Below are 27,984 nucleotides of genomic sequence, written 5' to 3' on the forward strand. Positions count from 1 at the left end.
TTTTACATGGGAGTGTTTCTGTGTAGTTCGTCCGTCATTTGTGACAAATAAAAAAAAATGCCCGTAGCTGCAAAGTCACAAAAAAAGACACTTGGTGTGACACTGTTTTTCAAATTAGAGGCAAAGACATTTCTTGACATGGGCAACTGACTAAAAACATTTGTGGTTGTGTAAATTCTAAAAACAATTTTAATAATCAGGAATTAAGGGCTTGGTTAACGATCTTACCTTTCTTTACCATACTTTATATGTGTGATGTTTTCATAGGAAAAAAGACATTATATGCGGTTGCGTCCTCAGAACACCATCCATAACAATAGTACATTCCAACAGGTCTGGTATCGTTAATGGTAACCTTGCTGGCTAACCTGGAAATGTAAACAAAGTTAACACGATCAATGAGAGGCCATACTTTTTAACGGCTGGCAAACTCTTGACGGGAATTTTTTGGGGCTTGTGTGAAAATATGCAGAAACTGTGACTGCTACACCTCACAATTTTCCGTTTAGTCAGCTACAACCTGTTTCTCTAAAATAGTACGGTCATGCTGGAAAAAAAGTTGTGGCTTTGCATGCAAGCTGTGTGGTTTCTTACACAAACTGTGCACTTTCTTACATGCCGTTATGTTCAATTTTTAATATCGTACTCTTCCAGTCATTTATGTCAATGTGGTTTTTTTTTTAATTTACAGTTTACAGATCTCAGCCATCTTTTCTGTGCTCTCGTGTTCTCCATGTATGTCCAAGCACATTACGCTCTGTGGCAGCGGTCGCATCACTCCGCTGTTGACAAGCATATTTAAACTTCCACCCAATCGGAACATACTCGTCCCGAGGCTGCAGGGTCAGCGTGAGCAGCGACACTGTCTGCAAATACTTTGAAGCGCGGCACTGACTTAAGATCAGACTAAATAATTCAAGAATCTGCCAGAAATGTTTTATGGCCCATTTTCCTCCCATCAGTAGCTCACTTATTCAACTTGCAATGTTTCAAGTAATCGTCAAGCCTTAAAGTATTCATTTTACACAACACTGAATTCATGTCCTGATCTCTTCTCGTGAGTGTTCCCATTGGCGTCTTAATAATTAAGAATGTTGTTGTCTTTATGAAACAAAGTGATTTTATTTCATGAAGATATTTCCAGTTCTAATCTAAAAAAATGCCATAATTCAAAGAGTATTTTAGTTCCATTTATTTTCGGCGCTGCCGCTGGAATTTTGCAAACGAATGCCAATTAAAATCACAACTTCCTTGGCAGAGGTAATAAAGACCTTAAACACTCAAACACTTCAAAATTGGACATTTAGGATTGTTGGTGATTGTTGTCAGTGTTTGTTTACCAGATAGATAAAGCTGAGCATGACGATCACATCATACCCAGTACTGAACCGTACAAACACCCGGCACAGTCGCTGATCTTTTCTCATGTCCGACTACGGTCACACAGTTGAGGAACACTTCTGCTTAACGCAATCGAAGGCAAACCTACGGCGTACACTTTTTGGTGGCATTTCCAGAGTACAAATTATTGCAATGGCCTTGTGACACCAATAGCAGACTAATACCATTTCCGATGAAAATCTACCATGAAAATCTACCATAAATAACTCAATTTGTATAGCTTTCCCTTTTTCCCATGCATTTGATTTCCATCAGCTCATCTACAGTATTTCAATGTGTATGTTATTATTAAAGTGGCATGTTTCTAATTGCTTAAATTTGATGAGTAATGCTGCTATCGATCGGTGACCAATTTGTAAAAATTATGTGGAATAGGGAAAATGTTGAAAAAGTATGTGATTGACGGATGGTGATCAATGCCTCTTCTCTCTTTGCCAATCACACACACACACACACACACACACACACACACACACACACACACACACACACACACACACACACACACACACACACACACACACACACACACACACACACACACACACACACACACACACACACACACACACACACGCACACACACACAACAGCATCTTCTGGAGCCAATTTGGATTTGGTTTCTTTAAATTATGAGTCCTGAATTACTTTTGTGCCTTTTTTCTATTACTTTTTATAAATGTAGGGTCAATTAGAAATGTTAAAAAAAAGACGCAAACTGAACCCCTCAACAGTGGGGTCTTATTTGGAAAATTGTGAACGTGAAATCTAAGTATGGGATACGACAAGTTTACATATAACGTGTGGGAGGGGTAAATTTAACTCATTCAATGCCAAACGTGCAAAAATGTGTCTATTCCAGTGCCAGGGATTTTCTCATTGTCACTCGAATTCCAGGACCCACAGAATATTGAGTTTTAGGACGACATAAACATTATATGCAGTGTACGAAACCTTTAATCAGAAACAAATAGTTACTTCCTAAATTATAGGGGTCTGGAGTTATATGAGCTTGAAATGAGGGTGGCTCTCCAAAATACAATGCCTTACATACATATTGGTTTATAGAGGGCTTTTACAACAGCTGAAGCTAGAACAAAGCACTAACATTAAAACAAATTAAAATGCTGCCCACTTGTGGAAAAAGAAAAACATTGCCAGAGGCTACGGCGATGTGTCGAGTTGGACTTGTTCTGGATGCTTGTGCACTTCTGATCTGTCTGTCCCCCCCACCACCACCTTCCTTCTTTTGTCTCCCCTCTTCACCCTCTCCCTGGCTCTTCCCTCCCTTCTTTTTTCTTTTTTTGTCTTTCCCAGGCGAGAGCTGCATGCTCCAAGAGGTGTGTGTGTGCCGTGTGCATATCAGCCACAAGGTTGTGTGTCTTTCTATTTGTGAATGTGAGGGAGAAAGAGAAAGCGAGAGAGAGAGAAAGAGAGAAACATAGTCCAAGTCCTTAACACAGAGCATGCCTCTGCGTCCGGCAGCCGGCAAACATGAGCCAGCCAGCCCTCCACGGCAGGATCAGCAGCAACAGCATCAGCAGCAGCAGCAGTGCACGCACACACACCCGCGCGCACTCTCCTCTTACGCACACACCGCCAACGGAAGCCAGGGTGCCAGCACCGACAGCGGCAGCAGTCCCCTGGAAGAGGACATCGTCGGCGCCGGGAACGGTTACAGCGGCGTTCCCGTCCCTGTCTCTCCGGTGTTCATACTCACCGCCTCTGCACCCATGGAGGAGCCCACAGGCAACACGGTCGTGATCCGCATCGGAATCCCAGACCTGCAACAGACGGTAGGAGACAGACTGGAGACTGGCCTCTCCCCTCTCTCTGATTACTTTTTGCTTCAGTCATCTACCGGTGTTTTCTTACTTTCTCTCTATACTGTACCTTCCTTGTTTCATCACTTTGTTCACCAGATTTTACTTTTTTTTCCTCACTTGGATTAGCCACGCTACTCCGTTTCCAAAAGCCCCGCTAATCAATCAAGCTCTTCATTAAACGGGCTAGAGCTGACTTTTACAATTGGCCACTTAACCCTTTATTTCCTATACACATGTCATACAGCAGGGGTGTCAGTGTCATTTTTTTGCCGCGGGCCACATTGTAGTTATGGTTGCCTCTCGAGGGCCGTTATGAATTTGGGGAACCCATAAGAATGTTTAAATCCCTTCAAATATTACATATAGAGCACACAGCAAATTAATGAATAACTCGTTTTCAAATCTGAAGTCAAGAATAATGACTTTTATTGTGGTTGACATCCAAAAATATGAAATTTTGGCTCAGATTTTAGCAATCATCATGGAATTTAACAAGTTTGATTTGCTTTCGCGGGCCGAAAAAAATGATGTGGCGGGCCGGATTTGGCCCGCGGGCCTTGACTTTGACATCTGTGTCATACAGTATCTTTCGAGTCAATTTTGGATAAGTTCAGTGACAGTTAAAAAGACTCCCGGCACGACCATTCGGTGTCGGGTCATTGTATGCTTTGTATGCAATTGTATGCTTTGTATGCAATTGTATGCATTGTATGCTGTGCTTGTGTTTGTTTAACCATGGCGGACTTTTACTCTTGGTTTTCTTTTGATACTTTGTGTTTTTTTCTGTTCAGATGATTTTGATGTTTTAGATTTTGTTCCTGTTGACTTTATTTTCATACAATTTCTCAAACACAATCTCCTGCTCCCTCCAGCCTGCTTTTTTGGAATCCGCAACCGCCATCACCACCTTGCAAAACGTGACATTTTCTAGATATTCTCTGTTTTCATAGTGTACAATATTATACAGCGCTATTTTGTTAAAAAATACACAAATGGATGGATGGCTTTGAAAAAGGAAACTGAAAAAAATGTGTTTCATGGATCAGCAAGATATTAAATGGTTTTGTCTGTCAAAACAAGGCACAGAAAAAAAGGCTGAAAGAGCCATGCCTGAAAATAAACAGAAAGCCACATTAATTTCATCAAACCAGTATTGAATTTCAGCAATCCTATGTCCATAAACTGAGTTTGGAAAGTTGCTCAAATGAGCACCATGATAACACAACAAAGTACCCAACACCCTGCATCTAGAAAGTACACAATTATGTGATATTCAGGGAGTAATAACACTCACATACACATGCCCACGCACGCACTCACACGCACACACTTATTATAATTATACTTTTTGCTAATTCTAATGGGCTCTTGTCGTCTGTCCTCAACTCACTTTCTCTCATGTTTCTTCAGGAGACCCGTGTCCGCTAATGGTGCCGCAAAATGCAGATGGAATTTTTTTTACACCGTGTCAGAATTATTGCATGCATTCTTGGCCTTGATGTCCTTTGGATTTATTCGGTCATCCCAGGCGTTTATTATTGTTGATCATCCATCCGCAGTGGGCAACGTTTGTGAAATTTGTGCTCAGGAAATGAAAGGAGAAGCAGTTGGAGCTGAAAAGAAAGCAGATAATTCTCTAAAGGTGCTGTGGAATTGCCGTCTGTGAACCAAAAAACGATTTTTCCTCTTTTGGTCTCTCTCTCTCTCTCTCTCTCTCTCTCTCTCTCTCTCTCTCTCTCTCTCTCTCTCTCTCTCTCTCTCTCTCTCTCTCTCTCTCTCTCTCTCTCTCTCTCTCTCTCTCTCTCTCTCTCTCTCTCTCTCTCTCTCTCTCTTCTCTCTCTCTCTCTCTCTCTCTCTCTCTCTCTCTCTCTCTCTCTCTCTCTCTCTCTCTCTCTCTCTCTCTCTCTCTCTCTCTCTCTCTCTCTCTCTCTCTCTCTCTCTCTCTCTCTCTCTCTCGCACGCGCACACGCAACAGGTAGTCCTGAGGAGCTTGCTTGGCTTCAAGATTTTGATCACTTTTATCCCGCATAATGTCAGTTCGAGGTCTATTAGCTGTATATGGCTCCAGAGGTTGGGAAGTGTTCCTTTTTGCACTGTGCATATATATATATATATATATATATATATATATATATATATATATATATATATATATATACCGCTTATTCCTCATTAGGGTCGTGAGGTTTGCTGGAGCCTATCTCAGCTGTCTTCGGGCATGAGGCGGGGGACACCCCGAATTGGTTGCCAGCCAATCGCAGGGCACACAAAGACGTACAACAGTCACTCTCACACTCACACCTAGGGACAATTTGGAGTGGTCAATCTGCCTGTCTTGCATGTTTTTGGAGTGTGGGAGGAAACCAGAGGACGCGGAGAAAACCCACGCGGGTCCGGGGAGAACATGCAAACTCCACACAGGGAGGCCGGACCGGGACGCGAACCGGTGACCTCCTACCGGGCCGTGTGTGTGTGTATATATATATATATATCCGGGGTCGGGTCTCTGGGGCAGCAGCTTCAGTAGGGAAGTATACATGTCAAGTTTAGTAGTCGAGTGATTTAGCACGCTGGCTTCACAGACCAGAGGTCGTGAGTTCAAGACCCGGTCCGGCCTCCGTGTGTGGCATTTGCATGTTCTGCTCGGGCCCGCGTGGGTTAACTCCGGGTCCTCCGGGTTCCTCCCACATTCCAAAAACATACATGGCAGGCTGATTGAACACTCCAAATTGTCCCTAGGTGTGAGTGTGAGCGTGGATGTTTGTCTTTGTGTGCCCTGCGATTGGCTTGCATCCATTTCAGGGTTTCCCCCGCCTAGTGCCCGAAAAAAAGCTGGGATAGGCTGCAACACCCCCCACGACCCTAATGAGCATGAATCAGTCTGGAAAATGGATGGATGGAGGGAGATTATCAAGAAGAAACAGAAGAAAGAAACGTCTTTCTTCAAGCAGCTATGAGTGACTTGTGTGCACCGAGCGACTGATTATAGCTGGAAAGTTTTCCTGAAGTAAGCTTATGAAGTAGGCCGCTGCGCTTCAAGCACATATCAGGATACGGAACATGCCAGGACAACACCGGCAGCACTTTTGTCTTTTCAAAAGCAGAAGGAGGAGGTGAGGAAACGTCCTGCAGGGTTAAGCTTCAAGTTTAAAATGGCTTAATCCTCCCTCTGGTTCTTCAGTGACCGCTCAATCGCAATAAGTGCTGGCTAAAGTATGGGATCAAAGCTGGAAGCACTTCAGTCCTCAGCATTCCTGTAGGACAGCACACACTCTCTCCCCTGTTTTATGCCCAGTCCAATATCTGCTCCTGTCATCAAGACCATTGTCATAGTTTTAATACTAAACAAACATCAAGGGAATCTCATTACCTGTCCATTATTGGCAAGTCTCTGACAATGAGGTTGTGGTTCATGGCCTTTTTCAGTGTACCCAGGGCAGAAATTAATAGCGGATCCATAAAGTGAAGACTTTTAATTGTCTGCCACTATCAATTTTTTTCTCTCATTCCTCTTCCCCCCTGATTATTCAGTTTAATGGAGTATTATATTGACTGGAAATATCTGCCTGAAATCCTCCAAACTTCGTGGCAAAATTCTGTGTTGTTGCATTTTTGTGGTCGGCTTGTTTTTTTCCCCCTTGTGGCCCTAAATGCATCCTATTGATGAAACACGTGTATTAGTATGTTTGTTCAACTCCACGGGCCCATTCTAGCTTGTCTTTCTTCAATTTACTTTCATTGTGAATCGTTACTTTGTTTCCTCGTCAATTTTGTGTCACTTTGAGACAATCCAATTATGTGAACTCAATCATTTTGTTGTAATACGTTTGATGTAAGTAATCTTATCATTGATTGATACAATTCCTGCTCAGCGTTAGAGTTAGAATTAGTTTGGATTTGTAATTATCCCCATATAATGATCTGATCTGATTATCCTCACAAGGGTATAGATTAAAAAAATAGATGCATGCATGAACAGTTCTATTTGGGTTGCGGTATATCACAAGGTATACAATATGTTTGTCTGAAAACTCTGTTAGGCCTTGAATATGAAACAACAGTGAAAAACATTAAGACTAACTGAATGAATCTTGTTCCTCATCTTTTCAAACATTTAAACCTAAACAGAAGAGGCTGTGTTTTGTTCGTATTATTTCCTGTACATGATTGTTGTTCATGTTAATCGATATGTTACAGCTTCATCTGTTGTTAAAGCACAATATAAATCAATATGTATTGTAGTGTATAAGCAATTGGATTGGATTGGATTTGCCTTTATTAGTCAATGGATAGCATTACATTCTGTCAGACCTTCAGGCAGATTATTTTCAAGGTTGTGGTTTTTTTTTCTAATGTCCATGTTTTTTCATTCATTTCCAACTCCACCAAAAAAACTCAATTTCTATAATTGGGCCAAAAAGAGACAGCTTCCCAATTCTGCTAAGGGCTGCCATTCATCTTAAAACAGAGGCGAGAATCTGACATCAACAGTCTGCCCAAGTACTTTCTTGCTGCATGCATCTCAGTGACGTGCAGTCAGTGGAGGCAGGTGAGGCAGTGCCTCACCTGTCATCATGGAACGCTGTCATGGAAATATCAAATGAAAAAATAAATTAAACAGTTAGATGTATTTAGTGATTTGTACTTTAAAGTTCTTGTCCATTTCACTTCACCGTTTTAGGATTTGTTTCAAAATCGCTGAATTTACCGTTCAAATACTAAGTAGAGATGAGCGGTGACGTCATTGATGACGTCAGTGCCTCACCAGCCATGAACCTCACCGCACGTCACTGATGCATCTATACTCTCCGTTTGCATCTCGTTTTGCCTCCTTAGCATGCTCACTTTCATCCTTTATCCACTTTGTTCTAGTGTGAAGTGACGTTAGCTCAACTAATACCCATCCATTCACTGCCGAGGTGAATTCCCAACTCTTCTTTCCAAATTCTTTAAAACATTTGGACCAAGCCAAGGTCTCACACGGACTCAAGTGCAGGCTTCGGACGATAGATTACCCTCCTGGGAACTCAAAATTCATGTTTCTTCATGTATTTATTAATTTTGTTTTTTTAACACTTGGCAGCATTGTTGAGATTTTGTGCCGCCCTTGGCAAATTAAAACACTGACTCCATATCTGATTGATTCTGCACTGGAAGAGTTCATAATTGAATCCTATATTTAGGGAGTTGCACAAAATGTTTTGGATTCAACTCAAGCAAAATTATAAAATAGCACTTTGTCAGGCTAACAAAATCCAAACTCTAAATTTGCATGAGATATAACTGCCTTCCATAAAGAATGTGATTTTGACCAGAGAGGGAAATAGATGCACCATAATCCTTTTTTCTTCATCTATTTCAACCAATGAATTTAAGAGAATATTCTTTATGACACCTGCGTGCCATTTTAAATGTTAATATACAGAGAAATAATTTAGGAAAATATGTTTCGTTTGACAATAAGCAACATTTCTAAGACACCAAAACTGTGTTTGTAACTATGCTTATCATGCTGAATATCTGCAATAGGCTCCATCGCAGTCTGATCATACGCAACTCAGTATTTTGGCATCAAATATCCATTTTAGGTGATGAAATGGTTTATTGTTGATGAACATTTTTTTTAATCTGTGGCTGCATGTTACTTTCGAGCTTCATTCTCAATGTAAGAGCGTTGCATGCCCCTCCCCTCTCGGGAGGAGTTGACTGCAGCGTAACATCCCTTACCAAGTGTCCTTATCTCACTCGTCCCGCATCCTTCCTCTCCCCGAGCATCTGTTTTTGCTCCTCTTCCCCCCCAAAGAGTGATGAAGTAGAAAGAGAAAAGTCATGTTCTTTTAAATGACATGTTTGCCTCAAGCCAACTTGCTACAAACATGATATACTACGTATTTTCAATTTCGGGAAAAATTTTATAAACAAATTCATGGTTGTGCTATGGGCTCACCAGTTTCACCCATAGTGGCTAATCTTTACATGGAAGAGATGGAGAAACAGGCCCTCACATCCTTCCCAGGGACAAAACCTAGACACTGGTTTAGATATGTGGACGATACTTTTGTCATAATGAAGAAACAAGAAATGCAATCCTTCACAGATCACCTCAACTCTGTAGACTTCAACATTAAATTTACTCGTGAGGACATTCAAGAGAACCAACTCGCCTTCTTGGATTGTAAAGTAATTATAAAAGAGGACAGAGCACTAAAAACAGAAGTCTTTAGGAAGGCTACGCACACTGACCAATACTTACTTTTTGACTCTAACCACCCTTTACAACATAAACTAGGAGTTATCAGAACCCTCCAGCATAGGGCTAAACTAATACCAACTAGCACTGAAGGTAGAGAAAAGGAGTCAAAACATATCAGGAGAGCACTCACTAACTGTGGGTACCCTCAGTGGTCATTCAACAAATGTCAGAAAGAAAGAATAGCGAATGAAACCAATAATTCTCAAGATACAAAAAGGAGAGGAGTAGCAGTACCGTACATTGCAGGAGTTTCTGAAAAATTACAAAGAGTCCTTTGGCAACATAAAATTCCTACTTATTTCAAACCGATAAACACGTTAAGGCAAAAATTAGTGCATCCAAAAGATAGGCTACCAAATGAAAAACAAAGTAATGTAGTTTATTCCATACATTGTAAGAATGAAAATTGTAAAGAGCAGTACATTGGGGAGACTCAACAAATTCTCAAAAAAAGACTTTATCAACATCGCAGGGATAATATAAGTGGACCTCAATCGGCAGTACATTTGCACCTAAAAGCTAGCAACCACTCATTTGACGACAATGAGGTTAAAATCTTAGCGAAAGAACATAGATGGTTTGAAAGGGGGGTAAAAGAAGCGATTCTTATAAAACAACAAAATCCTTCATTAAACCGGTCTGGTGGGGTGAGGTTCAATTTGGATCGTTCATACAATAGCCTGCTTAGGCAAAACAGGTCAGGCAACTTTCGCAATGAAGATGAGGGTCGTTATGCTGATGAGGTGATACCGGGGGGAGTGGGGGTAATAGGCCAGTCGTTAGTCAGGAATGTAGGAACAATCAGTGGGGCCACAGGGAGGGGTCCTCTGCCCCCCAACCTGAGAGTAGGGACCTATCATAGCTGTGTCCGGCGCCACCATGTCCGGACATTAGGGATATATCAGAATCAGAATCAGAATCAGAATCAGGATCATCTTTATTGCCAAGTATGTAGGACACACAAGGAATTTGTTTCCGGTAGAACACGCTGCACTAGTATCGTTGTCAAAAAAACTGCTAAGTGGCACTATACAGTTCCATTTTGGCTACTGTTGAAAGAGTTCAAAGAGTTAATGGCTTGGGGGAAGAAGCTGTTTAAATGTCTGCTGGATTTGGTGCGCATGGATCGGTAGCGCCTGCCTGAGGGGAGTAGCTGGAAAAGGTGGTGGGCAGGGTGCGGAGGGTCCAGTAGGATTTTCCGCGCCCTAGTTTGGATTCTTGCAGTGTGCAAGTCCTCGAGAGTGGGTAGGGCGGTGCCAATGATTTTTTCCGCCGTCCTAACTGTCCGTTGAAGTCGGATTTTGTCCATTTTTGTGGCGGCCCCGAACCAAACGGTGATGGAAGAACACAGGATGGATTCGATGACAGCCATGTAGAAATGTTGCAGCACCTCCTGTGGCAGGCCATGCTTCTTTAGCAGCCTCAGGAAGTACATTCTCTGTTGGGCCTTTTTCAGGATAGAGTTGGTGTTGACCTCCCACTTCATGTCCTGGGAGACTGTGATTCCCAGGAACTTGAAGGTCTCAACGGTTGACACCAGGCAGTTGGATAGTGTGAGGGGCAGCTGCTTTGAATAATATTTCCTGAAGTCCATGATCATCTCTATCATCTTGAGTGTGTTCAGCTCTATTTGGTGTTTGCTGCACCAGAGTTCCTGCTGGTCCACTCCTTATTGGTACGCAGACGATGACGGTTCTGTCGTCTGCGAACTTTATGAGTTTGACCGCTCGTTGTGTTGAGGTGCAATAGTTCGTGTAGCGGGAGAAGAGCAGAGGAGAAAGGATGTTTCCCTGCGGGACTCCAGTGCTCATGGTGCATGTTGATGATGTTGTTCTTCCCAGTCGCACCTGTTGTATCCGTCCTATCAGGAAACTGACGATCCTTTGGCAGATTGTTGGGGACACACCGAGCTGGATAAGTTTGGAGATTCCGGGAGTTGGTGTTGAACGCGGAGCTGAAATCCACATACAGGATCCTTGCATAGGTCCCTCTGGTTGATATTCTCTTACATCCAAAATCAACACCTTTAAGAAGACCCCCAAAATGGCCAACATTATTGAAATGGCAGAAAATCACAAATTGTGTGACATATCGTCAAATCAGCAGTGCAACAGTCGAGATCTTGAATGATCTAGGCAAAGTTGGAGCCAGCCAGAAGAAGGAGTCATTTCAGCTGTTTGTATACAGGAACTCGTTATTTTGTTCACGGCCAATAGCTCGTAACCATTGGTGAGGGTTGGAATGTGGATGGACTAGTAAATTGAGAGGTTTGCCTTTTGGCTCATTTGCTTCTTGACCACGACTGACCGAAACAAAGTCTTCCGTTCCTTTCCGACCTGCCTCGTGAACAAGGCCTCAAGAAAGTTAGACTCCTCCACTTGGGGTTTAGTACACGAGCATATTACAAAGCAACATTTCCTGACAAAAGGGATCCAAGGCAAACATAGGACAGCTTGACGTGTTTCTAAACTTGGCTGCTTAAGCAGCAGTTTCCTGCTCCAGTAGGTTCCATTAATAATATGTGTTTGCTGTGGTGATGACAGAAATGTCGAATTTCAATTAGCTTTATTTTTTTTTCAATTATCTTTCCCAGTGGTGTGAAGAAAATGCGCTGGTATGCAGCGGTCTAATGGTGTGATCCACATTTATTTATGAACGAGCTCTGATGTAATATGTTTATTTGCCACTTCCACTGACATTTCCAATTCCATCGCATCACACTTCATTTGACGATTGAGGTGTCTATCCATGTTGGCAACCATCAAAGGTATCCTTTTAAGTTACGTGTGCTTGACCATTTTTACATATGTTAGTAAAGCATGTGTAATTTGTTACTTTGTCATTCAGGACCTTGCTAAAAGATTGCAATTTTATCATTTGAAACACACATACTGTTAGAACACATACCATCAACACGCGAGGGCGAATAGTAAGTTTATTGCTCATTATTTTTGATTTTGTAAATCAGGCCCCATAAGAGCAGGGAAAACTACACTTGCCAATGTTTCCCTTCAGTATTCATTACTGATTGATAAGAATAAGTAGAAATGAAATAACATAGGATGTTTTTAGCATGTGTATCAACTAGTTCTAACAATGCACAACAACACAAAGTGACAAAAGAAAACAAACAAAAAAACTAAAAATTAAGACTCGTGAGAGCACTTGCTGACTCTGAAGTATTGATTTTATTAATAAATATAAATTAAAAGCCATGCTGACTATTTCTGTATGTACCTAAAATTCAATGTAAGGTAGACTTGTAACCTTCTTACTTTGGAAAAAAGATGTGAGAAGATTGCTCATCTGCAGTCACATCAGGTTTGCCCATGTCAGATCTACTGATAAACCGTCTGGACTTGGAACTAAGCTGCTGCTTAATTATTTTCAACACTTGCTTCCAAAGTATGCAGCCAGTTGATGCGCATTGCCCATTGCGACACACTTGTCTCTCCTGATATTTATCACATTTACATGCCGATGTGACCATGACAATGTGACCTGAGCCTTCAAGTTTTGGGATGAGGACAACTCGAAACAGTTGGATTAGCGCCAATGTGAGTGCTGACACAGCCGGTGCCCTGGCTCGCCCACCAATATTAAAGAGCTGTATTTTTCACACTTTTTTAGCAAAATGACCACTTAACAAATAAACGTTCACGGCCTGAACTGTCTGAACACCTCTAATTCAAATTTCACCCGGTGTGAAATGATAATCAGATGCACACAAACAATCGGGGTGGAAGGGGGTCTTGAAACGTGCATCTCTTGGCACTGATTTGTGATCACCATGGCCAACTTTACATCATGCACCCAAGTATGTAGACTTGCACTTCTTTTAAAAGTACTTTGCACACTTCAATCTTCTGCAAGCACTGCAGCATATCTCCAAGTGTCGCTTTCATTGGCCCCCTTCCAACTGCACTAAAATACCAAAAGAAAAAAAATCTAGGAGTGCACAATGAGACTGTGCTTTATGCTAAACTTCTGTTGGGAATAAAATTAGGGCCTATGCACTTTACCTATCAGTGTTCAGACAGATTTGTTGTTGTTGTTGTTTTAACCTTGATAGGTATGCAGGTACATTTTTTCATAGGTTTAGTCACATTTTTGCTTTACATCAGGGGTCTCAAACTCAATTTACCCGGGGGCCACTGGAGGCAGAGTCAGGGTGAGGCTGGGCCGCATCAGGATTTCCACAAGAAAAGCACAGATAAAACATTTCATGTTCTCAAAATCTGTATTTTTAACACAAAAAAAGAATTAAATCAATAAATAGAAAAATTGATAAAAAATAAATTAACCAGTTATAAATAAAATAATTATAATTATTATAAAACAGATACAGATGACTGAAAAAAAACACAGGAAAAGTAATTATTTTAATAAAGTTTCAAATGTCTGTATTCACAGTTCTTTAACCTTTGACTTTCTTAACATAAAGAAAATATTGAACATGAACTGTCCTAAACATGGCTTCTCTTGCCTACTTGCTACACACACGTTTCATTCATATCAATCATGCGGGCCGCACTAACATGAATCTTTCATATCAAGGCGGTCCGTAAAATATTCTTTCGGGGGCCGCAGTTGGCTCGCTGGCCGCGAGTTTGAGACCTCTGCTTTACATGTAATTTTCTCTTCCTGGCATTGCTTCATTATAATGCTAGTCACCAATCTCAACAACTTAAACTGTCACCTTCCCTGTCCGTGATGGCTCAGAGGTTCGCGAAAGTCCACCCTCAGCATATTCTTTGTGAAGTATATGTTCAAGTAGTGTTTTACCAGTTGTCTGATTCCTGATGCTTTGCCATTAATCCAAGTTAATTGAATCAATGCAGTTTCCACCACCTATCAGGGGTGCGTTACCACGGCTCCGATGAAGGCTCAACTGCAGTGTCTGAGTCCCAGAAGGGGGTCTGGTTGCATTATCATTCTTCTGCAAGATGATTGTGCAGATAATGGTAATGTTCACAAATGGAAGGCATGTTGTGCTGTATTAATTTGTCTGTAGCCAGATGTGTGCCCATAATGTTGTGCCCGTAACAGAAAAGTTTGCGCTTGGTGAGATATGTTCAAAAGATGAGAACATCAGGAAGGCCGATGAAAATGTCGCTCTTTGCAGGACAATTTGTGGTACTTCGATGAAAAGGTTTCTTCAGCCGTCATCTGTATTTCTTTGAAAGAAGTACAGATGACGGCTGAAGAAACGTTGGACCACTCCTGTACGACTGAGAGCTTACACAAATTTGTGATACTGTTCCAAATTCTACTTAGTCAACTTTCGAAAACCACCAAGATCTGTACCCAACATAGGAACCCCACCACCATCACTCTTTTCTCATTAGTAATGAATCAGGTGTTGAACATGGATTGGTTTCACTAAAAACACCTGGTTGTATCCAAAATGGGGATAAAACAAGTTATCTATGGAAACAAACATGTCTGTCACGGTTTTGCGAGGTGGTGATGGCGGGTTCGGATCCCAAAAAGCAGGCAGGAGGGAGCAGGAGGTTGTTTGACTAATTGTATTAAAATAAGGGTCAGCAGTAACAAAATGTAAAACATCAAAATGATCTGAATGGAAAAAATACAAAGTAGCAAAAGAAAACCAAGTGTAAAAGTCCGCCAAGGTTAAACAAACACGTACACAATGCATGCAGCAAACAAGCAGCAAACAAACAATGAATCGGCACCGGATGGTCGTGCCGGGTGTTCTTTTAAATGTCAATGATTAAACGACCAACACCTGCGAGGCTGCAGGCAGGGCTGACGTCACTACCCGCTGGTCGCCAATCTGATCGGGACGACCAGCACCTGTGCAGGTGCAGGCGGGGCCGACAGCGCCCCCCGTTGGTCGCCAACCAGATCATGACAATGTCAAGTGAAACAGTGATTTTTTTTGGGACGTTTGAAACACCGAAATAATGAATAAATTGTCTGAGAAAAGCATTTTGATGGCAAAATAATTGAAATCATTTTATAGATCAAACAACTTGGAAACATACCTTGAGCAACGTTAACCCTCTGAGTGGCTAAAATTGAACGTTGATGAATTCATGAAGTGGTGTTATAAAATTTAGTCTCTATTTTTCTTTCGGCTTTTCCCTTAAGGGGTCGCCGCAGCGAATCAGTGCCCTCCATCTAACCTGGTTTTGTGCATCCTCTTCTCTCACACCAGCTACCTTCATATCCTCTCTCACAACATCCATAAACCTCCGCTTAGATCTTCCTTTCGATCTCCTGCCTGGCAGTTTAAGGCTCAGCATCCTTCTTCCGATATAGTCACTTTCTCTGCTCTGTACATATCCCAAACCATCTCAGTCTGGCTTGTCTGACTTTCTCTCCAAAGCCTCTAATATGAGTTGTCCCTCTGTTATATTCATTCCTGATCCTTTCCACCTGGTCACACCCAAAGAAAACCTCAACATCTTCATCTCTGCTATCTCCAGCTCTGCTTCTTGTCCTTTCTTCAGTGGCATTGTCTCCAATCCAAACATCACCACCATTTTATACACATTTCATTTCATCCTAGCTGAAACCCTTCTATCACACATCAAATAGGTTTGATTCACATAAGTGTTTTGCCATTTTTTTATGTCGGATGCCCTTCCTGACACAACCTTCTGTATGTATCCGGTCCTGGGACCGGCACAATGGCTTGTGTCCCCATGTGGCTACATTAATATCATAATATTTAGTGTTAAAACCTGAAATTCACTCAAATCATTTCAACAACACCATTTATGAGGATCTGTTAATCCCGATCAGGTGAAAATAACACTGAATGTACTGTATGTGGCAGTCGTAGTATGTAATTTGATTCCAGTTGCTGAATATAAACGTCCATTGCAATGAATTAGTTGACAAATATGTGAGGCCAACAGTTAGAGCAACAAAAACAATAAGTATTTTAAAAGATGCACATATTCTCAATCGCCTTGTTGTGCTAAACTTTCCCACTAAGTTCGGATGCTGTGCTTTGATGCAAACAAGCAGACACTCTGTCTTACCTCCGGACTGCAGCCCGAAAAGAAATGCAGACTGCGCGTCCATGAGGAATTTCATAGCCCTAGTTAAAAATCGCAACAGCAAAAGTTGCGACCTTGGATGTCCCCTTCAGAAGCTCCCAGCAGGACGCATACTGTATGTCTTGTGGCAAAAATAGAGTCATGGCTGATGGTCATTACCCTCTATCATTTTCACGCTCTCATCTTCTTTCTTTACTTCGTGCGACAATGTACTCGAGTCTACCCTTTGCGGCACGCAACAATGTGTTCTAATACCTGCTAATTATTTACGTTTTGCATTGCATTGCGTGATGTGAATTCAACATACGACGTGACATAATTACATTTCATTGTGCATTATTTTTGATTCGGTTCAACCTTTTACTACTTTGTGCTCAAGTACAGGCCTGTGACGCACGCGTGTGTCCCACTTAAGCAATCCCATTGAACCGACTGTACAGCTTGGAAGATGATGACTCGGAGCGTGCATGTTCTGTTTATTAGTATGTGTCTAATGCTATGCCTCCAAGGCCACGGTTTGTTGCTTTTTGGAAGCACATAAACTGGGCAAATAGGAATGCTGTGTTCATAACTGCCTAACACAGGGGTGTCAAACATACGGCCCGCGGGCCGGAACCGGCCCCCGAAGAGGTTCGATCATGCCCGCAGGATAATTTGAAAGTGGAAAAATGCATAAAAGACATGGAATTAATATTTTTGATTCACTGCAATTCCTGGATTATCCGCTAAGGGGCGCACTCTTTCCATCAGAGTAGAAGACACGCCGCATCACTGAGACAGACTGAAATCAGCCGACGGTGTCAATGCGCCATCTGCTGCTTGTTACGACGTTGTTAATATCTTGGTCTCTACCTCTCCGCTACACCCTCATTAGCCAAAATGTCGTTATCCAAACGGAGAAAAGTAGATAAGGAGTGTAGAATTTTCAAAGAAAAATGGACCACGTCCTATTTTTTTAAATACAGTAAAGTCTCGTTATATCGATATTCAAGGGAGTCCGAAAAAATATCGATATAACCGGGACTATCGATATATCTGACCCTGTTTGCATGTAATTTTCTCCATGCGTACATAGAAATAGTATCGATATAACCGGGACTATCGATATAACCGATATCGATATAACGAGACTTTACTGTATATGCACGGAAAACCTTTGTGCTTGGTGTGTTTGCAACAAGTTTCGGTATTGAAGGAATATAATATTCGACGCCACTACGGGACTCATCACAGCGAAAAAATATGACGGGTTGCAAGGACAACTGTGAAGAGAAGAGAAGAGATTAACGAATTGCTGGCGGGTCTGAGGAAACAGCAGTCAACTTTCATCCGGAGCCGAGAAGTCAGTGAAGCAGCGGTAAAAGCCAGCTACCTAATTGCTAGTGAAATAGCATTAGCATCGAGGCCCTATTTCGACGGTGAGTTTGTTAAACGATGCATGATGAAGGCGGCTGAACTTGTATGTTCCGAGAAGCGACAAGCTTTTGCCAATATTAGCCTGACGAGGAATACTATAGCAGAGAGGATTTATTGCATTTTCCGTGGCAATTGACGAGAGCACTGACATCACAGACTGTGGCCCAACGGACCTTATTTATTCGAGGAGTTGATGAGACATTGACTGTTACTGAAGAGTTTCTTGAGTTGGTGCTAATGATGGACACCACAACAGCCGAGGACATTTTCGGCTCTGTCGTTGCTGTATTGGACAGAGTTGGAGTGGACTGGTCCCGCGCTGTCAGCCTGGCTACAGACGGGGCGTCATCCATGGTCAGAAAGAAAGCAGGTGTCGTGACAAAGTTCAAAGACAAAGTACAAGCCCTTAACGGAGGAGATCGTTTCTGGACATTTCACTGTATTTTGCACCAGGAGGCATTGTGTTGCAAGTCGCTGAAAATGGACCACGTCATGGAGGTGGTTGTTCGCACTGTAAATTTCCAGAGGTCTGAACCATCGTCAGTTTGACAAACTTCTCAGCAACATTACCCACAGCCTGCCATACCACACTTTAATGTTAGTCAGCAGCTTCAAAACAAAAGTTATGTGATGGAATTCTACTGTTCATACAACTCCATATATTTTCAGTATGTATTGTATGTGTATGTATGTTTCATGTATGAAGTTTACAGATTTACAGGACACGTGAACACTTTCTTCATTACAAATTTAGAATCACTCCCCTTAGTTTGTAAGGTGTACGCAGGGATTACATTTAGATTTTATATGCGTATGTGTAAGTGGTTTAAATAATCCCTTTCTTTAAAAGTCTCATTTAATCTTAAAGTGCATTACTATATTTTTCAGTACAAATTAAAGTTTTGTGCCTTTGTATAATCATTGGGATCAATTGCAATGCATATTTGTGAATGATAAAAGTAAATTGCACATTTGTCTAAGGAAAGATGAGGTGTTTCATGAAATGTTTTGTAAAAGGATAGTTCATTAAATGTCAATATTTTCCTAATGTTCTTGTGCTTCTTTACACCAAAACAAAGGAAAGACATGATATTTTTGCTATTTTTAGCAGAGTATGGTATAATTTTAATGGTCCGGCCCACTTGACATCTCCCTAGGCCGCATGTGGCCCGCGATGCGAAATGAGTTTGACACCCCTGGCCTAACATGTAAAGTGTCCCATTTTGTAGTGCCGTTCAAATATCAGGTGAGTTATCACCTGTAAGTCTTTTTGTCAAGAGACCACACTTGCTTCTTGGTGGCAGAAGATAGAACTTTCCACACGTAAACAGACACTTCAATTGTATCTTATTTGACCGAGGTTTGAATCATGATTTAGTGCAGTCGTTTAAATGTGTGACTAATATATGTTGAAAATATATTGCAAGAGGAAAATTGTTTCAAAGCAAGTTGGAATTCTTCGAATTGATGTAACCATTGCAAAAAAAAAAAATAGTTCCAATGGAAAAATGGTGAAACTGTACACAGTGATTTAATACAGATTTTGGACATAATTTTGGTTGCGGCTAATTTTCAAAGAAAGATGTTCTGGAAAGAAATGGCATGTGACATTTCAAGAAACCATTGAACAAGTTCGAAATAACCATATGAGTCTGAATTTACTCAAGCACCAGTCTAGCGTTTTACGTGTAACCAAGGTCTTGTATATTGATCAATTGTGAGAAATTATATTTAAAAAATAAATACCTTTTGAACTTTTGTTTTAAAATCGTAAGATTAATAGTTTTTTGGGCAGAAATGTACATTGTGCTGTCAAGTTGATGTAAACTAGCAGGCTAGCGAAGATGAGATGAAATTGGACTCCTTTATTGGTCTTTGCATTGGGGATCGACGACTCAGTGGTAATTGGAGCACACATAGTGATTAAAATCATTAAATAGCAATCGCTAGACGTTAGTCAGAATTATCTGGTCATTAACCTAATAGCTATTCTAATGGTCAAGCGGCAATTCTATATATCAAACATATTCTATCCTGTGGAAAGCTTGGTGCTAAATGATTTGGAGACAATCTGTTTCTGAGTCAGGGTTTTGTGTGTTGTAGCACAGCTCCTTTGTTGGCAGCTATTAACGTTTTGCTGAATTACTTAAAGACCCACCTCAGCCTTTGAAAGAGATTTGTGCATGGGTAAAATGTCTTTCACACACCCCATCTCTCCCTTAAAGGACAACCGACATCACTTTTTTGTGTCCTAAATGACATCAGAAAAACGTTTTATCGCATCTAAAATACCCAAAACGATATTTTTAGTCAAATGCAAAATACCACTAAAAAATGACAAAGTGTGCTGAAACTGCAAAAATTGAAACCCGAAGTGGCCAGTTTCAGAAGGTGCCCCCTTGTTCGTGGTGTCACACCAAGACGTCGTGCCTTGCTCGAGAATCAAAACAATAGCTTCAGATTCGGAAAAGCTCGCTTTCTTGTTACTCATCCAGTTATGAATATGATTCAAATAGTTCTGAAGAGGAACGCATACATGTTTGCAATCGATTAAATAATTTATATAGAGAGAAATGTAGTGACAAAGTCTTTAGTACTCACAGTACCCAAAAAAGGCAGGAGATGGCGACAAAGCTCCGTGGAAATTGTCTCCTGCGAAGTTTTGTTAGCGAATATCAAATATAAGTCTTGAAGCAACACACAACGATTCACCATCGCGTTATTTATGTGTTTTCCTTCTAATTTTACCATCAACACGAAGTTTTCAGACCAAACAAAGCACCGCAAAATGCATTGACGCCATGAAAAGACTGCTACAATGCGTCCTTTCTCGGTCAGGGGCGTTCCTTCCGTGACGTGACGTGAGGACTCGTCGCCAACTCAAAAACAAGACTTCCGGAATATTCTTAAAACGTAAAATATAGCTATATGCGGTGGAATCTTTGTAAAATACGCTCAGCAGAAGTCATTTGAAGCGATTTTACAAAATATGGACACAACTTGTCCGGAGGCATCGGTTGTCCTTTAAGTAGTGGCTACTCCGTCTCTGGGCAGACCCTGAAAGCTTCATTGTGCAACTATTTTCTTTGTCTCATTGCTTTAACCTCATTCACCAGTGGCTCTGCTGGATGTAATTAATTTTTTTAGAAGGAAACTGGAAAAACCCTTAACTTTTTGGCCAATTTTTGCAATGTAATGCAGACACAACAGGTGTTTTTGTTTATTTATTTCAGTGGCAGACTGGCAGCTATTGTTTACATACATGGAAAGGTTATATGCACTTCCGCTAAGGTATCCCACAAGATACATTCGGAAGTAGAGACAAACTGAAAAAGTGACACATCCCATAACACATTGCACAATGTTGCAAAATGACATTTGCTTTACTTTCATATAAAAAGAGATGTTTTATTCTATGAGACATGGTTGAGACTTGAGCATACAACAGGACAGTTTCCTCCAAAAAGTTGATGAAGAGGTAAACAAGGACATAGGTGTTTGTTGACTGCACAAAAATCATGGTGGTCTTGTTTCCGAACAAATTGACTTAGTGAAAAGCCATGCAATTATTCTGCTGTATGGGTAGAAACAAGGTACTCAGCTTAACTGGACCATCTTTTAGAAGAGCATGTAATTGTCACGCATGGCATTGCAATAGAATGATAGATGAACAATGATTGTCATTTTCTGTAGTAAAAAAAATAAAAAATATACATATCTATATATATCTATATCCAGTGGCGATCCGTGCATTTCACACCTAGGCCTTCAGTGAAGTCCTGCTTAGTCCGACTTGAACAAATATCCCTCGTAATACCATAATTTATGACACAACGGCTGGAGATATCATTTACAAAAGCACACGCACGCAGTACTGGGCGTGGCGTCACCTTAATCGTCTACAACACAGGCTATTTTCCGGAGCAATTACACATCAATAAATCTGCATCAGCAATTAGAACTTGTCACTATATGTGATACTGCAAACACTTAAAAATAAAAGGAAATTTAAAATCATTTGTCCACAAAGTTTTATGAAGTCCACCAAGAATATGCAATCTTTAACAAGATTTTACGCTAAATTACAAAATGACAGTTTAATATAAGAAAGACAACAAGACGTTCACAAAACGAACTATTTGTTGAAAATAAAAGTAAACAAATCTTTTTCATTTGTTCTTGAGAATAGGCTTACCTACATGCGACAGCGAGTTGTCCTCTCCTTCAGCCATTGTGGGTTAAAAAAGCGAGTAGATATACTTGTTTTTTCTGCTAAAGTTTCCGGGTTTCCGGGCTGAGGTAAAGTGAGTATCCAATCACAGGACGCGTACGTCATGTTCAACGCGAGGCCCTCTAGCTGGCCTTACTGTGCCAACTCGTGATCTGATTGGCTATCGCAACTGTATATCAACCGATGAGAAGGTTTCTTCAGCCGTCATCTGTACAAAAGTGAAGGTTTCGGACGTTTCGCCTCCTATCCAGGAGACTTCGTCAGCGAGTTCGCTGACGAAGGACGATGGACCACTCCTGTACGACTGAGAGCTTACACAAACTGTATATCAACTACATGTGCCCGTTCCTGTACAGCGCACAGACGCCCTCACAGTTGATTCTGAAGGCGTCGGTCAGATTTCATACAGCCTGGCGACACAAACTAGCTGAATTCTGATTGGATTAAAAACTGACGTAAAACTACAACACTGAAAGGAGCATAACCAAATGGATATAATATAACATCAAGAAAACAGTATGTAGAATAATTATATATATATTTAGAAAAAAGACGTTTTTAATGAAATTGACTTTTATTATAATTATGATAATGATGTCTGATTATGTTAGGCCAGCAGAGAAGGCCTTGCTGGCCCTGACGGCCCACCACTGTCTCTATCTATCTATCTATCTATCTATCTATCTATCTATCTATCTATCTATCTATCTATCTATCTATCTCTATTGCTGTCTGTCTGTCTGTCTGTCTGTCTGTGTATCTATATGTATGTGTGTGTATATATATGTGTATGTGTGTATATAGATGTGTGTGTGTGTATGTATGTATATATGTATATATATATGTATATATATGTGTATATATGTATATATGTGTATATGTATATATATATATATATATATATATATATATATATATATATATATATATATATATATATATATACCCGAGCTGAAATGGGGACAGACACCACCCATGGTGGGTGAGACGAGGATTTTTTATATATATATATATATATATATATATATATATATATATATATAAATCCTCATCTCACCCACAGTCAGTCCCCCATTTCAGCTCGGGTCCTCTACCAGAGGCCAGGAAGCTTGAGGGTTCTGCGCAATATCCGTGCTGTTCCCAGCACTGCGCTTTTCTGGACCGAGATGTCCGATGTTGTTCCCGGGATCTGTTGCAACCACTCGTCGAGTTTGGGGGTCACTGCCCCGAGTGCTCCGACCACCACAGGCACGACTCTCACCTTTACCTTCCAGGCTCTCTCCAGCTCCTCTCGGAGCCCTTGGTATTTCTCAACATGTGCACGGGAAACTACGAACTACATACGAACTTAATTGGTTCCCAGACAGAGTGTGTAAGGCGAAAAAGTGTGTATCTAAAAAAAAAATGCCATAGGAAACCATTAAAATGGGAATAATCCGTTCCCGGGTTTCCATAAAATATACTTTTCAACTAAATGAGAGAAATACACTGAATTGTATCATAAAGTCAGTTTATTTACATTTGTGATGGTCATTTATGGCTTGATGGAATGGCGTTGGAGGTCGAAGGTCAAAGGGAATTGCTGTTTGGAAAGAGAGGCGCATTACATGAGGACTGTAATTAAAGAAATAAACTGTGCTGTAAAATAAAGTTTTATTTATGGTCGTTGATGGCTTTTGGAAGGAGAGTCACCTTCCATAAGGACTGTTGGTAACGTAACCTCTGGTGCTGTTCGGTCGTGTGCTTCCGCCGAAGATCACTGCTCCAGCCGTGGTGGGTGTGTATTATGAAAATAGTGCTTATTATAAGGTTTAATGTTCATAAATCTGACGTTTGTAAGACAAAAAGTTTGTAAGTTAAGGTGTTTGTAAGTTGAGGTCTCACTGTATATATATATATATATATATATATATATATATATATATATATATATATATATATATATATATATATATATATATATATATATATATATATATATACATACAGTAAAGTCTCGTTATATCGATATCGGATATATCGATAGTCCCGGTTATATCGATACTATTTCTATGCACGCACGGAGAAAATTACATGCAAACAGGGTCGGATATATCGATAGTCCCGGTTATATCGATATTTTTTGGACTCCCTTGAATATCGATATAACGAGACTTTACTGTATTTGTCATTGACTGCAAAGTTTCCCGTGCACATTAGATGATCTCTAACATCACAGTGAATGGGAATTCCTCAATTTGAGAAGTTTCTGCCATTCCTTCATTGACAGTTTTTCAGCTCCTATCCAATCATCTTTTACTGACATCCCCAATTGATTAGACCAGCAGGTATTAGATATAAAAATAAAACAATGAAAAGTGAGAACAAATAATACATCGAAGAGCTGGCAGAAAGGATCAAAGAAGAGGGAAATGTCACAACAAGTCGGCTGACTCTCCACCGGCGTGTACACTACTAACCTGACACGCCAGAACATTGATTAATACACGGGGCGCTGTGTGCGGCAGGCTGAGGATATAAACAACGCAGTGACAGGAGGAGGAAAGCAAGGGAGTGAGTCAGCACTGCTCATCAAACATCCAGTCCATCCAAGTGGAAAAGACGATGTAATTGAACACCGTAGAAACACAAAATCAAAAACGGGTTTGCTCTTGACTCTTAGTCTGCTTATCAGCCTGGGGAAACCACTATTGGATGATTTGTAAATTCACTCAGGTGATCCCTTCTGAATATTTGTGGAGAATGTACTTAGTTTGGCAGATGTAACTAAATTCTGTGTTTTTGTTTTATTGTCAATCCGTGTGGGTGGATCAATGGAGCAAAGATTCGCCATAAAAGCTAAAATGCTAGCTTTGGGTCTGTAATGTCTGGAAAAACACAGCCCTCTCAAGCTAGTTTCATGTAGAAAAATTAACAGGTCGTCTTGTCTGTCGGACCAATGCCCCCAAACAAACAGGAAGTCTGCCATTTTGCTCTGAAAAAGTCCATTTTATGCTCGCCTGTTCATTTTCTGGGGCTCCTTCCAAGAGATTTTCCTCTCAGCAATATTCTATGACTTTCAACTAAATTTGAGCGAACGAGCCGGATCTTGGAGCTCCTAAAATGGCAGCCGGCTTTTTTTCCCCACTATTCCCCGCCCCCAGTCCTCGGTTAAAGCCACACGTGATTGGTCAAGATCCGTGGTAGAGGAGGGAGGGGACACACGCAGCAGTGAGAGGGGGGGGGGGGTGGAGTTACAGAAACAGAAACATACACACTCACGAAAGGGAGACGACAGAGCTTGAAACAAACAAAAAAACAAGTGAAAAAAATAAACAAAAAACAAAAGTGAAATGGTGAGAAAATATATAGAAAATACAGTGAAATTTGGACTCGTTTCAACTTTATTGATAGATCAAAGGCAGAGTGTAGACTGCACGGCTAAAATATCCCATCAATCAGGCTCCACAAATAACCCGCGCCAGCCATCTGTACAATTTGAAGTGAACATACAAGTAAGGGAACCACTTAACTTTCTAGTGTGTCTGCCTGCATCTGTTGCTGTTGCAATATCACAACTTCTAAGATGCACAACACAGAGCTCCTCTAGTCACTTTATGCAAAAAGCTATCCATTCCATCAAGCCATCAACGACCATCACATAGGTAAATAAATCGACTTTATTATATAGTACAGTTTATTTCTTTGATGACAATACCATAGCACATTTATTATACATAAAATAAGGTATATTGTGTGTAGTTTTATTTAGTTGAAAATTATGTTTTAGGGTAACCTGGGAACGGATTATTCTCATTTTAATGGCTTCCTATGGGAAATTAATGTTTGGAATACACACTTTTCGCCTTACACACACTTTCTGGGAACCAATTAAGTTCGTAAGACAAGGTATCACTGTATTTGGAAATATTTTACAGATTTCTATACTATATTTGGACAACTATTTTCATTCATTGAAGGTGCGCCATATAGTCCTGTGTCTTATATATGGAAAAAGTTTGAAAATACATCATTCATTGGGGGTGTGCCTTATACGCTGGTGCCCCTTATACACCAGGAAATACGGTATCTGGTAATTTGGTTTGAGCTGCTATTTACGGATCATCGCTGCCATTTCTCGTGAAGAATGTGCCACCTGCATGCGTCAGTCTATTTCCTTTAAAGTTCATCATGTGTCATCTCGGGGGCAGACAAGCGCGACTGAGACTGTCCTGTGGTTCTCGCAGAAATGCATGAAATTCAACGTGGATGCTCCCATCTGGCGCTCCAAGCAACGGATCCTGTGCACACTCAACCAGAGCCTGAAGGATGTACTCAACTATGGCCTATTCCAGCCAGCATACAATGGCAAAGCTGGCAAGTTTCTGGATGAGGAGAGACAGCTGAGGGAATATCCTTTCCCATCCATCGCTCCCGTACCTTATCTGGAGGTAGGCCATGGATCATGTTTATGGATGACACTTTACAAGCAGACTGCGTGAATAAACAACAAAAAAGGGACATCTTGGGAAATGTACGCGGTGAGACCTAACACTGGATTGTGTGCAGTCAGAAAGCCAAAATATGGGCTAATTAACACAAGAATAAATTGATTTATTGAAATAGAAAAATAAATAAAATTGAAAAAAAATGAGAAAGGTAGAAAAAAGGCAAAAGAATAAAATAATAACTTTTGTTCATCATTGTTAATAATGGGGCAATGCCATGTTCTTGTACATACACATTGGGAAAATTAATGTATATACTAATGTAAACAAATCTCTTGAAACAATGTTTGCTTTTAAATAGTGTTTGATTTAATACATGCTTTAGCCTACTCTTTGAGGGAAAAGTAAATAAAACAGACATTTTCAGTTGTGTGTTTGTAAACGCTTATACTGTTCTTTACCATTTAATTAAAAGATGTAAAGTAAAAAATCCATTTTTTTCCTGCTATCATGTTTTTACATATCTTTTGTACGTTTCGTGCACATTTTCACACAGGGTCGTAACTTTGTTTTAAAAACTCAGCACAAAGTGTGTCACTTAACGGACTTGCTTTAATTAGACATTGGTCTAATAGTCACCATTCTCATTTTGGCTGATCCTAAAACATTTATGCAAGAATTGAATTTTTAAAAAAAGTGAGTAATGTACACTATTGTATAGTATTCTTTCAATTTGAACGCTTTCCAATGTGAAATCCGTTTTTGTAATTGACACATTTTACTCAGCAATCCGAAACATGATATCTGAACATTGTCTGCCGTTGCAAAGCTAAACTTGTCCAGCATTGTGCAAACTGTCACTACTTTGGGTGTCTGCTGTCAATTGTCATTTTATGGTATTTTGCCGACGTGCTGAAATATTTTTAAAAGGTGTGGAGTGGAAAAAATGTGTGTGTGTGTATGTGTGTGTGCGTGTGTGTGTGTGTGTGTGTGTGTGTGCGTGTGTTTGTGTGTGTGTATCAGTCAGTAACTCAAAATACAGACACTGAGACCACCTCTCACTGTGACTTTTTTACATCAATTGGGATGAAAAAACACAGTTATTTTGACATAAGAAGGAGAAGATAGATATGTTTCCAAATGTTAGGGGGTAAAATAAAAATATAATCAACAAAATAAATGCTTATGTAAAGTATATGTAACTGATGTGGAAATTCTACCCAATTGTTCCAATGCCATGTTTTTATGAGCTAGAAAAAGAGCCCAAATAACATTTTTTCCCCATCGTGATTGTGATCATGTCAATGATATAGCTCAGTTAAAAATACAAGCCTACTAGAAAATCTCAACTTCATTTGGGGCTTAGTGGACACCATTTAAATGGTAGGAAAGTACAGGA

General features: G+C 40.5%; 1 protein-coding gene and 1 pseudogene across 12 annotated transcripts in view; one reads left to right on the forward strand and one right to left on the reverse strand.

The window, feature by feature from the left end:
• Positions 1-27,984, forward strand: part of shank3a (SH3 and multiple ankyrin repeat domains 3a) — a 235,201-nt gene that overhangs the window by 66,440 nt on the left and 140,777 nt on the right. For 4 of the 12 annotated variants that reach the window (XM_088996746.1, XM_088996752.1, XM_088996748.1 and 1 more), the window contains exons 1-3: positions 2,724-2,774; positions 2,887-3,197; positions 26,385-26,588. In XM_088996746.1, coding sequence (XP_088852872.1) covers positions 3,135-3,197; positions 26,385-26,588 — 267 coding nt within the window. In that variant the 5' untranslated portion in view covers positions 2,724-2,774; positions 2,887-3,134. Of the gene's footprint in view, positions 1-2,718; positions 3,198-26,384; positions 26,589-27,984 lie in introns of those variants that run through there. The other 8 variants (XM_088996757.1, XM_088996756.1, XM_088996754.1 and 5 more) reach the window with 6 other exon arrangements.
• LOC148898004 (uncharacterized) lies at positions 10,467-16,548 on the reverse strand (annotated as a pseudogene).

This window comes from Hippocampus bargibanti, linkage group LG05 (genome assembly GCF_051943395.1).
Source record: "Hippocampus bargibanti isolate YZ-2025 linkage group LG05, ASM5194339v1, whole genome shotgun sequence".
In the NCBI taxonomy this organism is placed as follows: Eukaryota; Metazoa; Chordata; class Actinopteri; order Syngnathiformes; family Syngnathidae; genus Hippocampus; species Hippocampus bargibanti.